Source organism: Rhincodon typus, chromosome 23 (genome assembly GCF_021869965.1).
Source record: "Rhincodon typus isolate 14 chromosome 23, sRhiTyp1.1, whole genome shotgun sequence".
Classification (NCBI taxonomy): Eukaryota; Metazoa; Chordata; class Chondrichthyes; order Orectolobiformes; family Rhincodontidae; genus Rhincodon; species Rhincodon typus.
Window position 1 is genome coordinate 29,117,101 of NC_063354.1, and position 14,511 is coordinate 29,131,611.

General features: G+C 40.2%; 1 protein-coding gene across 2 annotated transcripts in view; it reads right to left on the minus strand.

Moving 5' to 3' along the window:
• Positions 1-14,511, minus strand: part of tmem104 (transmembrane protein 104) — a 181,619-nt gene that overhangs the window by 97,689 nt on the left and 69,419 nt on the right. For both annotated transcript variants that reach the window (XM_020528955.2, XM_048611045.1), the window contains one exon: positions 6,575-6,674. In XM_020528955.2, coding sequence (XP_020384544.1) covers positions 6,575-6,674 — 100 coding nt within the window. The remainder of the gene's footprint in view (positions 1-6,574; positions 6,675-14,511) is intronic.

Consider the following 14,511-nt stretch of genomic DNA (forward strand, 5'->3'; position numbering starts at 1 on the left):
AAGCAAGAAGTGATGCATTTCGTTTGCAAGAACAAGGAAAGGCAACAGAAAATAAACTTCACAATGCCCAAGTACAAGAACAGAGGGGCCAACATATTCACCATCTCTTCAGAATCCCAAGACATTGGCCATCTACCCATGAGAACTGGTCAGATTTTATTTCAGAGTTTCTTAATTACTTTTTTGATGTTAATTAACCGATCACCATCTTAGTAGCCTTAGGTTGACACTTTCTCTGCTATAAACATGTCTTCTACTCTGAATAGACACCAAATATTAGTGCAAACTCCAACTTGCATTCCTATGATACATTTCTTCTATCTATATCCAAAGAGACAATTCTTTCATGTATACACGTAATAGTTATTACAATCTTTTTCCATTCCAGGTTAAATTATTCTCATTTCACCCCACTTTCTTCAAATCAACCTTTTAGTGACCCTTGCTAATTTCTAAAACACTAATCCTTGGCACTGACTGAAGCTAGACTATTCTACCTTCCTTCATAAGTAACAGGGCTGCAGACTAAGTAGAGCGAGCAGATAAGAACTTGATGCACAAAGATTTGTGAAGGAGGAGAAGATGGAGTTCTTTGCTTCCCACCCTTGAGTATTTAGCTTCGTGCAGATGGAACTCATTGGCGAGTAACTGGCAATCTTTTCTACTTGTAATAAACAGTTGATAAATTTTAGGTATGGCAGGGCAGTTCATCCAAGTGGAACACAATCTGTGGCAAGTAATGAGTGCACCATGTGTCCAAAGTAAACATCTGCAGATAGCATCAGTAGTTGTACAAGCTTGTGGTCCAGATTTCAGAGCAGTAGTGACAGTTAGATTTTTCTGTGCACCACAATCAGAGACCCATTAGATATGTTTAGGGAGGCAGTCTCTTACAACAGGTTAGGATCATGCAGGCAGGTAGGAAATGGGTGACTGCCAGGAAGTCCATGAGTCACTTGCTGACTTCATCTGGCATCTTGGATACTCAAAAGGAAATGGTTTCTCAGTGGAGTGCAGTTGTTACAAGTACAGACAGATATTTGTTCTGGTGGCCACAGACAGGACTCCAGGTCATGTTGCCACCTTGCTGTCAGGGTCAAGGGACAGCTGCAGGACATTGTCCTGGAGAAGCATGAACAGCCAGAAACTGCCATCCATGTTGGTACCAACTATTTAAGTAGGAAGGGGAATGGTGACCTTGAAGGCAGATTTTAGTGAGCCACAACAGTAAAACAAGCAGGACCTCAAATTAAGTAATATCAGGATTAAACCCAGTCTCTCGGAGCTACAGAGCAGAGAAAGGAATATTGAACAGATAGCTATAAAAGTGATGTAGAACCCTAGTGTTAAACAAGTTCTGGGATAGATGGGACCTGTACAAAATGGACAGATAAACATCTCAGCAGTGTTAGGTCAAAATGGCCTCAAGATACACAAATGGTGCCAGGAAGGCTTTAAACAAGATTGGTAGGGGGAAGAAATCCAAGATGGAGCTTAGCTTAGTTTGGAAACAAAGCAGGTAACAGGAAGTAGTTAAGTAATAAGCAAAATTGAGACACAAGAAAAGGCAAGCTTCATATAGGATCAAAAAGCAAAATAATATTAAAGGACTGAATTAAAGACACCCTGACTGTATACAGCACTCAAGTTTGAGGATTTCAAAGCACAAATTAAGGTGAAAGGGTTCGATTTAGTTGCCATTATAGAAAGCAGACTACAGGGTGACCAAAGATTAAAAATTGAACATCCAAGAGAATTTTTTTGATTTTCAAAACACAAGTTGGGCAAAATGGGAAAGATGGAGGCAGCACTGAATAAAAGAGGAGATCAGTATATTAAAGACAATCTTTGCTATTACATTTTGATCTTCTGAACTGTGTGGTTGGAGGCAAGAAACAGCAAGAGGGAGCAACATTGGTGGGAGTTCTCTGTATGCAAGTTGTAGTGGTAATGTTGAGCACAAACATTTGATCTGAGAGAGTCTTACTTTTAAACAGTTGGTTCACCTCTCCCCTTGATTGTTTGGATCTAAGCAAAGTGCATATTTGTTGTCAACCAATGTGGTGGCACTTTACAAATAGATAGAAAATTGAAGATGGTTACTATAGTAATAACAGATTATTTACATTTACATACAGACGGGGTCAGCAAATTCTGTGCAGGACAAATTCCTGGAGCGTACACAAAATGGGTCCCTGAAGCAGTACATTGAAGAACGAAATAGGAATTGGGCTAATTTAGACTTGGTGTGGAATGCAAGTGGGTTGATGAATAAACTTGCTGTGAATGAACCTTTCAAAAATAGAGACCATATTGTCAGAATTTCACATTAAACTTGAACATGAATTAACCGATTCTGAAACGAGGCTCTTAAATCTGAACAAAAGGAAGCTACAAAAGTTGCATTGTAAGTTGTCTATGGTGAATTGAGAAGATCACTTACAAATTTAATAGTTGACAGTTCAGATCATGTAGTTGAAGAGGTATCACATGATCAACCAACTGTATATCCCTCAAAAGAAAAAACACCCAAAAAGCAAAAGGTGAACCAACAATGGTTAAAGACAAGACTATTAGATCAAACAAATGGCTTTAATTAGTATTTCAGAAAGAGTAAGCCTGAGGATTGGGAGCAACTTAGACCAAAGATATTCAAGAAACTGATAAATGGAGAAGAGAATACAAAAAGCAGACTATAAAAAGCTTGTTTGTTTAGCTATGTGCAAAAATCAAGATTTGCCGAGAAAGATCTGGGTCCATTACAAGAAGTGACATGAGAATCTATCATGGACATCACGCAAATGGATAAATGCAGTTACTTTGTAGTAGCCTTCAAAATATACGTCTCCCAAAAACACTACATAACCAAGATACTTGAGAAACCAAAAGAACTGAAAGAAAATTTTTACTGAAGAGATGGTGCTTGATAAAAAGGTTGATTAGTGCCTTCAATCAGATAAGCCCCATCGCAGAGTCTTGAGGTGGTGCTAGAGAATACGGGATTCATTGACATCCATTGTCTTTCAAAATTCTAGATTTTAGTAAAGGTTCTGGGAGGCTGCAACTTGCAAAATCTAGCTTCACTATTTACAAGCAGAGAGGAGAGAGAACTAAAAAGCTGTTCATTTGCTATCAGCATTGAGAATGTGCAAAAGCCTTCTACGAAAAGGCTATTTGGACACTTGGGCAGAGTAAATATGGATTATCCAAGTCATCAACGACTGACTCTTGCTTCTCCTCCCTTTCCGTTTTGTCTGATATATTGCATAGCCTAGAACAGTTAGTTTCCAAACCTTGGTCACCACATATGTATGGTCATGAGATCCAAACACATTGCCTCTTTCTGGTACCACCTCATCTGGCTTATGATCTGAATGCCTAAAGTATGCAGAGACAAGAGCTTCCAGCTTCATTTCTGGCTACTTGATGCCTGGGTAGACCTTAATTGCTGATGAACAGTCCCCTCCAGTCCCATTCCGATCTTTGCTCAAGTCACATGTTTTGTTGCATTAATTTATCCACTCAAATTTCCAAATTTCTCTTCACCTGACATCTCGTCTGTTAGTTTGAAGTCTGGTGCAAAGTGATATATTGCCTTTTACTCTTTCTACGTAAAATGTAAAACAAAAAAAAAAAAGGTGCAATTATAAGCAGTATAGGGCAACTGAGAGACCCATCCAGGGTATATGTGCAGAAATTATTTAAGGTGCCAGGACAGATGAGAAGCAATTATGAAAGTATGCAAAATTCTGCACTTTAGGAAAATGGGCATATGTTACATAGACAGAAGACATTCAAGAAAGTTATTCCAAGGATGAGGAACTTCAATTATGTGTAAAACTGGAAAAGCTACATTGTAGCCAAAATGATTGATGACGGCAGAACAGTAGGCATTACTAAAATCCTGGTAAACAAGGTTTTGGACAAAGTTCCACATGGTAGACTAATTAGTAAAGTTAGATCACACTGGGTTCAGGGGGAGCTCACCAATTGGATCTAAATTTGCTTCACACTAAGAGGCAGAGGGTGGGGGTGAAGGAGAGTCGTTTTTCAGACTGGAGGCCTATGACCAGTGGTGTTCCTCAGATCAGTACTGGCTCCATCTTGGTTCATCATTTATATAAATAATTTTAATGAGAATTTAGGAGACATGGTTCTTAAGTTTGCAGGTGGTATCATGGACTTTGAATGTGGTTAACTAAGATTACAAAGAAAGCTTAAATCAATTGGGTCAATGGGCTGAGGAGTGGCAAATAGAGTTTGATTTAGTGCAAGGTATATTGCATTTTGGTAATACAAACCATTACAGGACTGATACAATTAATGGTAGGGCTCAGGGTAGTGTTGCAGAACAAAGATTTAGGGGCTCAAATACATAATTCTTTGAAATTTTCACCACAGATAGACAGAGAGGTTAAGGTGGCATTTACGAAACCTGCCCTCATTGCTCAAACCATGGAGGACACAAGTTGGGATGTTACTGTTGAGGCTGTACAGAACGTTGGTGAGGCCTCTACTGGAGTACTGAGCGCAGTTCTGGTCACCCTGTTACAGGTAGTTTATTATTAAATTGGAGAGGGTTCAGAAAAGATTTAAAAAGGTGTTATTGGGAATAGAGGGTTTGAGATAAAAAAAATAGACTGGAAAGACTGGGACATTTTTTCATTGGAGCATAGTAGGTTGAGGGATGACCTGATAGCAGTTTATAAAATCATGAGGGGCATAAATTAGGTGAATGACAAGGGCTGTTCCAGGGTGGGGGAGTTCAAAACTACCAGGCATATTTTTAAAAGGAGAGAGAAGAAAGATTTAATTAAGGACTGAGGGGGAATATTTTTTGCTTTTAGAGCAGCTCATGTGGAATGAACTGCCAGAGGAGTGGAGGATACAGTACAGTTACAACATCCAAAAGACTTTTGGATAAGTTCATGAATAGGAAAGGTTTGAAGGGATGTGGACCAAGTGCAAGGACTAGTTTAGTTTGGGATGGACTGGTTGGACCAAAGTCTATCTTTCCATGCTGTATGTCTCATGTTCTTCTCAGGGAAGATGGAATCAAAACTTGGGGGAAAAAAATTCAAAAATCAAAAGTGGTCTCGATAAGCTATTTCCACTAGCAGAAGGACAGAAAGTTGAATGGCAACACCAAGAAAAGCTTTTGTATGCACAAAAGTGGTTTATGTCTTTAATGCAATGCCAAAGGAGGTTGGAGAAGGCAGATTCAACAATTATTTCAAAAGGGAATTGATTAAGAACCAGAAAATAAAATAAAATAAACTTCAGGACTACATGGAGGGGTACAGGTTGATTTACTTTTACTGAGTCAGCACGGAGAGCAAACCAAACAGCCTGCTTCTATAAATTAAAAAACTGCAGATGCTGTAAATCAGGAACAAAAACAAATTTGCTGGAAAAGCTCAGCAGGTCTGGCAGCACCTGTGAAGGAAAAAAAAACAGTTAACGTTTCAGGTCCAATGACCCTTCCTCAGAACTGAGGAAGTCTGAGTAAGGGTCACTGGACCCAAAACGTTCACCGATTTGTCCTTCACAGATGCTGCCAGACCTGCTGGGCTTTTACAGCCTGTTTCTACACTATAGTAATTCTGAGATTGCTTTCAGGACTGTGATCGGATCTGTATCCATCCACTTGATCAGATAGCACATATGACATTCTAATTGGACACTGCATTTAGAAAGCTCGCCCTCTGGTCTTTAAGAAAAGAAGGCCATTAAACTTGGTTCCATCAGTCAATCTTACATCCACTGGAAATAATTTCTTTGGTGATCTAACATCAATTTGAATCATTTGGATCAAGTCTCATGCAGTGCATTCCCTTATTTTTGGGACCACATACTTTACAATGGCTTCAGGTCCCTTCTGAAGCAGAGATACAGAATTAGACATTTCAGCAAGGTGTTAAGGTTAATATAACTGGCTTTTATTTTTCCTATTTTTGCCCCAAATACCATGGGACAATTTCCTCACTCAAAATGAACTGATTTAGAATGTAAATTAAAACAGCCCTGATATCCTGCTGTGTACAGTGTAATTAAAATTTGCAAATAAATTAAATATGGCCAGACAACATCTTTGTCCTATAACAAAACTCGCACTAGTAAGATAAAAAGGTGCAAATTTTGAACCGGGGACAGGCACTGTTTATTCACACCAGGTGAGATCACCTAGGCTGAATCATGGTATTTCTCATTGCTAATATAAACATTGGATTTAATGAGACTGCATATTTTTAAACCTTCCTTTACAAACAGAGACAAATGAACAATTGCAAGGCCAAGCCATGGTTAATGGTTAGGGTTTCAATTTAGCAGTTGCCAACAAATTAGAAATCAGTTTTTGCTCTTGTATTGATGAGACAAGTCTCACAAACTAGAAATGAAACAAATGTTTATTCTGCCTCTATCCCAGTGATCAATTTTCTGTCTCCTGTTATTTCTATGTTTTAGAATAACAGATCATTCATCATAATTGTACAAACCAATATTCAAGAGGTCAGTAACAAGCTCACTGACATTGCAGCTAAATGAAGGGCAAGAGCATCAATTGAGCACTTACCAGACGACTTCAGTGAGGGAATATGGAACAGCAGCTGCGTAGATAGCCAGATCCCCATAGAGGTAAATTATGATGCAGATGTAGAACATGTTGACTCCCACTGTGGGGGAAAAGAAACAAAACAAATTAAAGATGATGCAACCCATGTGTTCACAAACCTTTATACAAAGGCAGATGCTCTTATCTGCCTCCGACCTTATTTTCAGTTATTGGCACTTGATACAATAAGCAAGTGCTGCCAAGACTGACCTGTGCAACAACCTGTCCTTTGTCTTTGTGCTTATTTAAAAGATTAGTCACCAAGGGATTAACGGAAGTGCAACCTTTCTTCAATTTTGTTTTAAATGAATTACTAGCAAAACACCAACTATGATTTATTTCCAGGGTGAGAGAGAAGATCATATGCACATACAAGTAACAGTTGTCCTGACAGGTAAACATGACTACTTAATTGACATTACTTAATTGTTACAGATTTGATCTTGAGTTTGGGTTGAACTAACCTGATCTCAACCAAAACAATGGTCGAGTACTGTGGGTATTCCTACCCTGGAGTATCAAGCAAAAGCAAGCCAGTCTTCCCATCAACATCTGCTCATCAAATGATAAGAAAAAAAGTTTGCCACTAAGGATTCTCTTTAATCAAGCTGTTCAGGGATTCTATACATACCTCTGGAGCAGCGGGAACGTAAACCCGGGCCTCCATGCCCAAAAAAGGAAACCTTGTTTTTGTTTTAAATTCAAACATTACCTCATGTGTGAGCTGTAGGTGATTTATAGATTCTAATAAACCTGTTCAGAGATATTGAACACATGGCTGGGGCAGGTGGGGTGTGGCCCAGGCCTTTCGACTCAAAGGTAGAGACATTACCATTTTACCCCAATAACCTTGGAGAGAATGGAAAAGCAGGGTTGCCTTGCAGTAGCCAGGAATCAAACCCAGGCTTCTTGCATGATACCTGTGTGGATTTTGATTCTGAAGAGTGTTAGGCTGAGCTGTAAATATGTTGTAAACATCAGGTTCAGAGAACACATTGCAACTTGTTCATTCATTCAAAAAAGGTTGGCAGAATTCTTAGAATAAGCTCATATACAGGTCAGTATTTGTATGAGAAAGTGTCAGAAAAGTGAAGACAAAACAATCCACTCCAAAAGCTGCTTACAAGCACTCAACCATCTGCTGGGGTCACGCAACACTGAACAATAATACAGACATTCAGGTAATGTGGGCATCACTGGCTAAACCAGCAGTATGTGGCCCATCTCTCATTGTCCTTGAGAACATGGCAAGCTTTCTTGAACCACATCAGTCTCTTTGGTGTAAGTAGACCTCAGTGCCCTTCCGGAGTTCCCGGATTTTGACCCAAAACAACATTTGTTTACTAGTGATATTCTTCTAAAATCAGAAATTTTATGGACCAGACCAAATCCCCTCAACATGTATTAAAGATAGTCGAGATCATAAGTTATTTTAAAAGTGCAAGCCATTGTAATCCAGATGCAATTCAACTGGTCAAACTACCAGGCTTGAAACAAAAAGCTATTTTTAAGAGTATAAATACAGAAAATAAAATTAATTGGGTTAACAGTAACTCCCTCGAAAAGCTTAACTAATATGCATTAACTACTACCAATTAGTAAGAGGGATAAGAACTAACAGACGAGATGTCAGGTGAAGAGAAATTTGGAAATTTGAGTGGATAAATTAAAACAACAAAACATGTAGTGACTTGAGCAAAGATCAGAATGGGACTGGAGGGGACTGTTCATCAGCAATTAAGGTCTACCCAGGCATAAATAAAACAGGACAAACACGCATCTTAAAGCCATAGCATCACAAGGACGAGGGTGGCATGGAAAGGGAACTTGCAGGTAGTTGTGTTCCCACATATCAGCAGCCATTGTCCATCAAGTTGGTAGTGATGGCTTGGAAGGTGTTAGGTGTCTTGGTGAATTTTTGCAATGCATCTTGCAAATGGTACACATTTCTGAGCAATTGTCAAGGAGGGACTGTGTTTGTTGGCATGGTCTCAACAAGTGGGCTTCAAGTGTCATTGAAGCTGAATTCAGAGGCAAGTGGAGAGTATACCATTACCTCAACTTTTGCCTTGTAGATAGTAGGCAGTCTTTGAGTAGTCAGGAAGAGTTACTCGCTGCAGGATTCCTAGCCTCTGGCTTGTTCTTATAGCCACTATGTATATAGCCAACGCAATTTACATTCTGGTCAATGGGAACCCCCAGATGTTGATATTAAGGGATTCAGTGATGGGAATGCAATTAAAAGTCAAGGGGCAGTGGTAAGATTCTTTTATTGGAGATGATCATTTGCCAAGTGCTAGACAGAGTCAGCTGTACAGCATGGAAACAGACTCCCTCAGCCCAACTCTTCAACTGCTCAATGTTTCAGTTACTGAAACCTGTTGGCTTAGAGAGTCATAGTCAGATGTATAGCATCAAAACAGACCCTTCAGTCTGAACTTTAACATGCTGACCAGATAAACTAAATAAATCTAGTCCCATTTGCCAGCAGTTGGGCGATATCCCTCAAAACCCTTCCTATTCATATACCCATCCAGATGTCTTTTAATTGTAATTGTACCTGCCTCCACCACTTCCTCTGGCAGCTCATTCCATGCATACACCACCGTGTGTGAAAAAGATGCCCCTTGGGGCTCAAATCTTTCCCCTCTCACCTTAACCTATGCTCTCTAGTTTTGGACTCCCCCACCCCAGGAAAAAGACCTTGTATATTTACCCTACCCATCCCCCTCATTTTATAAACCTCTAAGGTCACCCCATAGCCCCTGACAACATCCTTGTAAATCTCTTCTGAACCCTTTCAAGTTTCAGAACATCCTTCCTATAGCAGAGAGGCCAGAATTGAATGCAATATTTCTAAAGTGGCCTAATCAATGTCATGTACAGTCACAAAATGACCTCCTCATCCTATACTCAATGCACTGACCAATAATGGCAAGCATATCAAATGCCTTCCTCACTATCCTGCCTACCTGCAATGCCACTTAAGAAAACTATGCACTCCACTGTCTCTGTTCAGCAACACTCCCAGTACCTTACCATTAAGCGTATAAGTCCGGTCTTGATTTGCCTTTCCAAAAAATGCAGCGCCTCACATTAACCTCAACTGAACTCCAACCAATCCTTGGCCCATTGGATCAAGGTTCCGTTGTGCTGAGGTAACCTTCTTGGCTCTTCACTACACCTCCAATTTGTGTCATGTGCAACCCGACTATGTTCGCATCCAAATTATTCATAAATGAAGAAAAGCAATGGACCCAGCACCGATCCTTGTGACACACCACTGGTCACTGGCCTCCACTCTGAAAAACCACCCTCTAACACTCTCTGCCTCCGACCTTCAAGCCAGTTCTATATCCAGATGGCTAGTTCTCCCTGTATTCCATGTAATCCAACCTTGCTAACCCATCTGAGGAGCCTTGTCCAACACCTTAGAAGTCCATATAAAGATCACATCTACCGTTCTGCCCTCAATCCTGTTACTTCTAAAAACAGAAGTTAGAGAGACATACTTCCCACATACCAAGCCATAGAAACTATCCCCAACCAGTCTGTGCCTTTCCAAATACATGTAAATCCTGTCTGTCAGGATTCTCTCCAAAATCTTGCCCACCACCGACATCAGGGTCACTGGTCTATAGTTCTAGACTTTTCCTTACCACCTTCAAATGTTCGTTGCCACTTGTCAGTTAAAACTTCGATCATGGCCAGGTCTTGCTGTATTTGGAGAAGACTGCTTCAGTATCAGGGTTGTGCATGTACAATGCACAGCACAAATGGAGAGAAGTGAGCATCCTCAATTACAGAGGAAGGGTCATTGATGACGCAGGTAAGATGACTGACCCTAGAACACCAACCTGAGGTATGCCTGCAGGGGTGGCCTGGAGCAGAGATAAGGTACCTCCAATCTTTCCTTGTGCTACAAGGAATTCCAACTAGAGACTTTTCCCAGATTACCATTGACTCTAGCTTTGCTAAGGCTCCTTGATGCAACATTCAAACAGTCCTGAAGGCAAGGGCAGTTACTCTCACCTCACCTCCGGAACTCTTGCCCATGATTGAACTAAAGCTTCAAATGAGGTTAGAGCTAAGTGACCCTGGCACGTTATTAGGGTATTAATAAGTACTGCTCAATAGCATTGCTAAGGCCATCTGTCAATTTACTGATGATCTAAAGTACATTCAATAAAGAGTCATATAGCACAAGACCCTTTAGTCCACTCAATCCATGCTAACCATAATCCCAAACTAAATTAATCCCACCTGCCTGTGCTGGGCCCATATCCCTCCAAACATTTCCTATTCGTGTACTTATCCAAATGTCTCTTAAACATTACAACTGTACCTGCATCCACTACTTCCATTGACAGTTCATGCCACAAAACCACAAAAAAAAAATTGCCTCCATCTTGTCTAAAAACATTTCTCCTCTCACCTTAAAATGGAGGCCCCTGGTCTTGAAATCCCTCACTCGAGGGAAAAAAAAACACCTGCCATTCACCTCATCTACACCCCTCATGATTTTATAAACTCAATATGGTCACCCCTCAAGATCCTACACTCCAGTTCAAGTCCCAGCTTACCCAGCCTCTTAATTCAAATCCTTCACTCCTGGCAATATCCTGGTAAATCTCTGAACCCTCTCCAGCTTGCAACATTTAAGGCCTCAAGCAATTTTACTATCACTTAGTTCACCTACACCAAGGACCAGTTTCCTGATACAGAATCAACCTTGTAGGAGTGAGACAAGGAAACATTTCGTCACTCAGTGGTCAACCTATGGAATTTGTAACCATAAAGGCTGGGGAGTCTGGATCACAGCATATTCTGGAAAGGGTTTGCTAAAGTGAGATAGAGGCATCAAGGGACATGAACATAGAGTGGGAACATGACAGAGTCAGAGGACCAGCCACGATCTCAGAATGGCAAAGCAGGCTCAAGTACCTATTCCTGAATCTGTGTTTCTATCAAATTGGCTTCAATCTCATCTTTAGCACTGATGTGCTGGGTTTCCCCCACTATTGTTTGTGAAGCCTCCTACTTGACCAGAATTGCTCCATTACCCACCATCATTCATGACAAGTGGTAAGACAGCACAGCTAAGCTAAGCTGTGGCCATCACATGTCACTTACACTGTTTGACATGCAAAGAGTCCCATTTGTAGCTTCACCAAGTTGACACCTCATTTTTCTATGTCTGGTGCTGCTCCTGTCAAACTTCTTGCACAATTCACTAAACCAAGGCTGATCCCCTAACTTGGTTATGATAGAATGGGAGATATGTTAGGCCGTGAAGTTCAGAATGTGTTCAGGTACAACTCTGCAGCTCAGGGCCCAAATCACTTCACGGATGCCCTGTCTTGAGTTGATCAAACTCTATCCTATTTAGCATAGTGATAGTGCATAGACAACATTGTCAGTATGAATACAGGACTTCATCTGCACAAGGTCTGTATTGATAGGCATAACCATTGCACAACGCGTCTAAGGTGTTGATCTGTAGCTTGCTAAATCTGAGACAGCTCTCCAACATTTAATACAAAACCCCACATTGGTGAGGACGACTGCACAGGGTCAACAGAGCTAAGTTTACCACTGTCATTTCCAATGTTTTACTTGATGTCAAGTGGCCTGTGTGGTTTCATTCTTTTTAAAAAATGTTGACACAACCAAATGGTTTGCTAGGCCATTTCAAAGTATGGCTAAGAGTTCAACCACATTGCCATGAAGTTGGAGTCACATGTAGGCCAGACCAGATAAGAGGAGCAGTTTGCCTTCCCTAAAAAAAAAGAATCAATTTTTTTTTTTTTTTTTTTTTTTTTAAAAATCCCCCCCACCATGCAATCAATAATGGTTTCATGTATTGAACAGTTCAGTTCCAATTTTTTCCTGGAATTCAAAGTCAACCCTCTGTCATGTTAGGATTTAATCAAGGTCTTCTAAACATCACGTGGGTTTGGATTACAAATCGTGACAATATTATAATAACCATATCTGCCCCAATGCAGCATTTGCTATCCAACCATCTTGTAAGGTTTTATTGTCAAAGCTCATGTGCATACTTCATCCACGCATAGGTAACGTGACCTTGCAATTAAGCAACAGAGTCTAAGGAAAACTTCCACTCTCCAATACAGGCATGTTTCATCTTCGTAGATAACACTGGTGCCCAAGTTTTGATTGTGTTAGGGACTAATAACCATGTACACTTCAATAATGAGTGATCAGAGTTTTATTGAACAGGGAACAAGATACTAACTTGCCATGACTGACACTGCTTTCAAAACCTCTCCATATCTCACTGATTTCCTAATATTCAAAAGGAACATTCTCAACAGAACTACCAACTCATACTGTACAAAATGAGTATGACTGATTAAATATTTACATTGGTTTCTATGTTAATTTTATTTTGGTTTCACATTTGTAACAATGTACAGTAACTGTCCTGCCTCTGGTCACAACATAGTAGTTAAGCTTTTATATTCATTCTGAAGATCTCCCCCCTCATCCCCAAAAGTAATTTCATACTAGTCAGTCACAAACTTAACCTTGGTTTTATAATGGGTCTGCAAGGCCTAATATTGTTTAAAAACAAAAAACGTTGATGTCATGAGGACTTGGTCTCACAGACTGAAGATCTTCATGACCAAAGCAGATGATTGCACTGCTGCACTAATTCCATGACTTCATGGTTCACAACTTTGTAGCCAGACAAAGTATTTTTTATTGAAAGATGACAATTAAGTATCATACCTGTGAGCAGCATTTCTGTACAAAAAGATCTACCACATTTCTTAACCAGTTATGGGTTTATCAAGATAAGAAAATAAATAAAGATACAATAATTGGTTAAAGTATACCACCAGAAATAAGTATAAATGCTTATGCCTCTAAATATTCGCAAACAATGCCGTACACTGAGAAAGAGAAACAACGATTACTCTGCAGCGATTGACTTTCTGGAAAAAATACTGGCCAGATACTCTTGAAGGATAAAGCCTAAATGCTGTACAGTCTTCTACACTGATATTCAGGCATGCAATCAATCACTAATCATGCACAGTTGTCTCTTATGTCTTGTAGTCACAGCTTGCTCAGGAATATAGAGACTTTTTTCCAATCACTGTTAAAAAGCAGGGATAGATTTCACCTTGAACTCTTTCTTTTTCAGAAATGGAAGAACTCAGCCAACCCCCAGCCAGCTGCCCTTCAAAATCAGCCTAAGACGAGCACCTCTCAAGCCATTAACTTTTTAAAACAGCCCCAATACAAAGAAAGGAGTTGAGTTATCACCACAGGATTTCCAAATAAAGTCACCATAGGGCTGCTCTCTCAGGGAGTGATGACTGGTGGTGGTTTAACCTAAGGGTCACACAGCCTCTCCCTTTACCAGAGATGTGAATGACAGTCCTTCGTGGTAACCTCAATCAGTGCTGGAATAGAGCCCACACTGGTGGCATTACTCTGCATCACAAACCCATCATCCAGCCAACGGAGCTATAACATGTGCCCTAATTCTCATTTTAAATAACAGGTCCACAGTGGTCCAACAGCTTCCTGGCATTCAGCCCGATCTGAGATTCAAATCAATCATGGGTAACCGAAACCTTAACTCCAAACACCTTAGCTCCTTGGCATTCTAGCCTAAGAAAACCTTCTCTTTTCTTAATAAGATGTTAATTCAAGTTGCGTATGAGTTAACATGTTATTGGATTTTACCAAAAAAAAGGGTCTGGAAAACAATATCCTGACAAACATTTTAACTGCATCCAATGGGCAGTACAGTTGCTCAGTGGTTAGCACTGCTACCTGACAGTGCGAGGGCCATGGGTTCGAACCAGCCTCAGGAGACAGACAGACAGACAGACAGACAGACAGACAGACAGACAGACAGA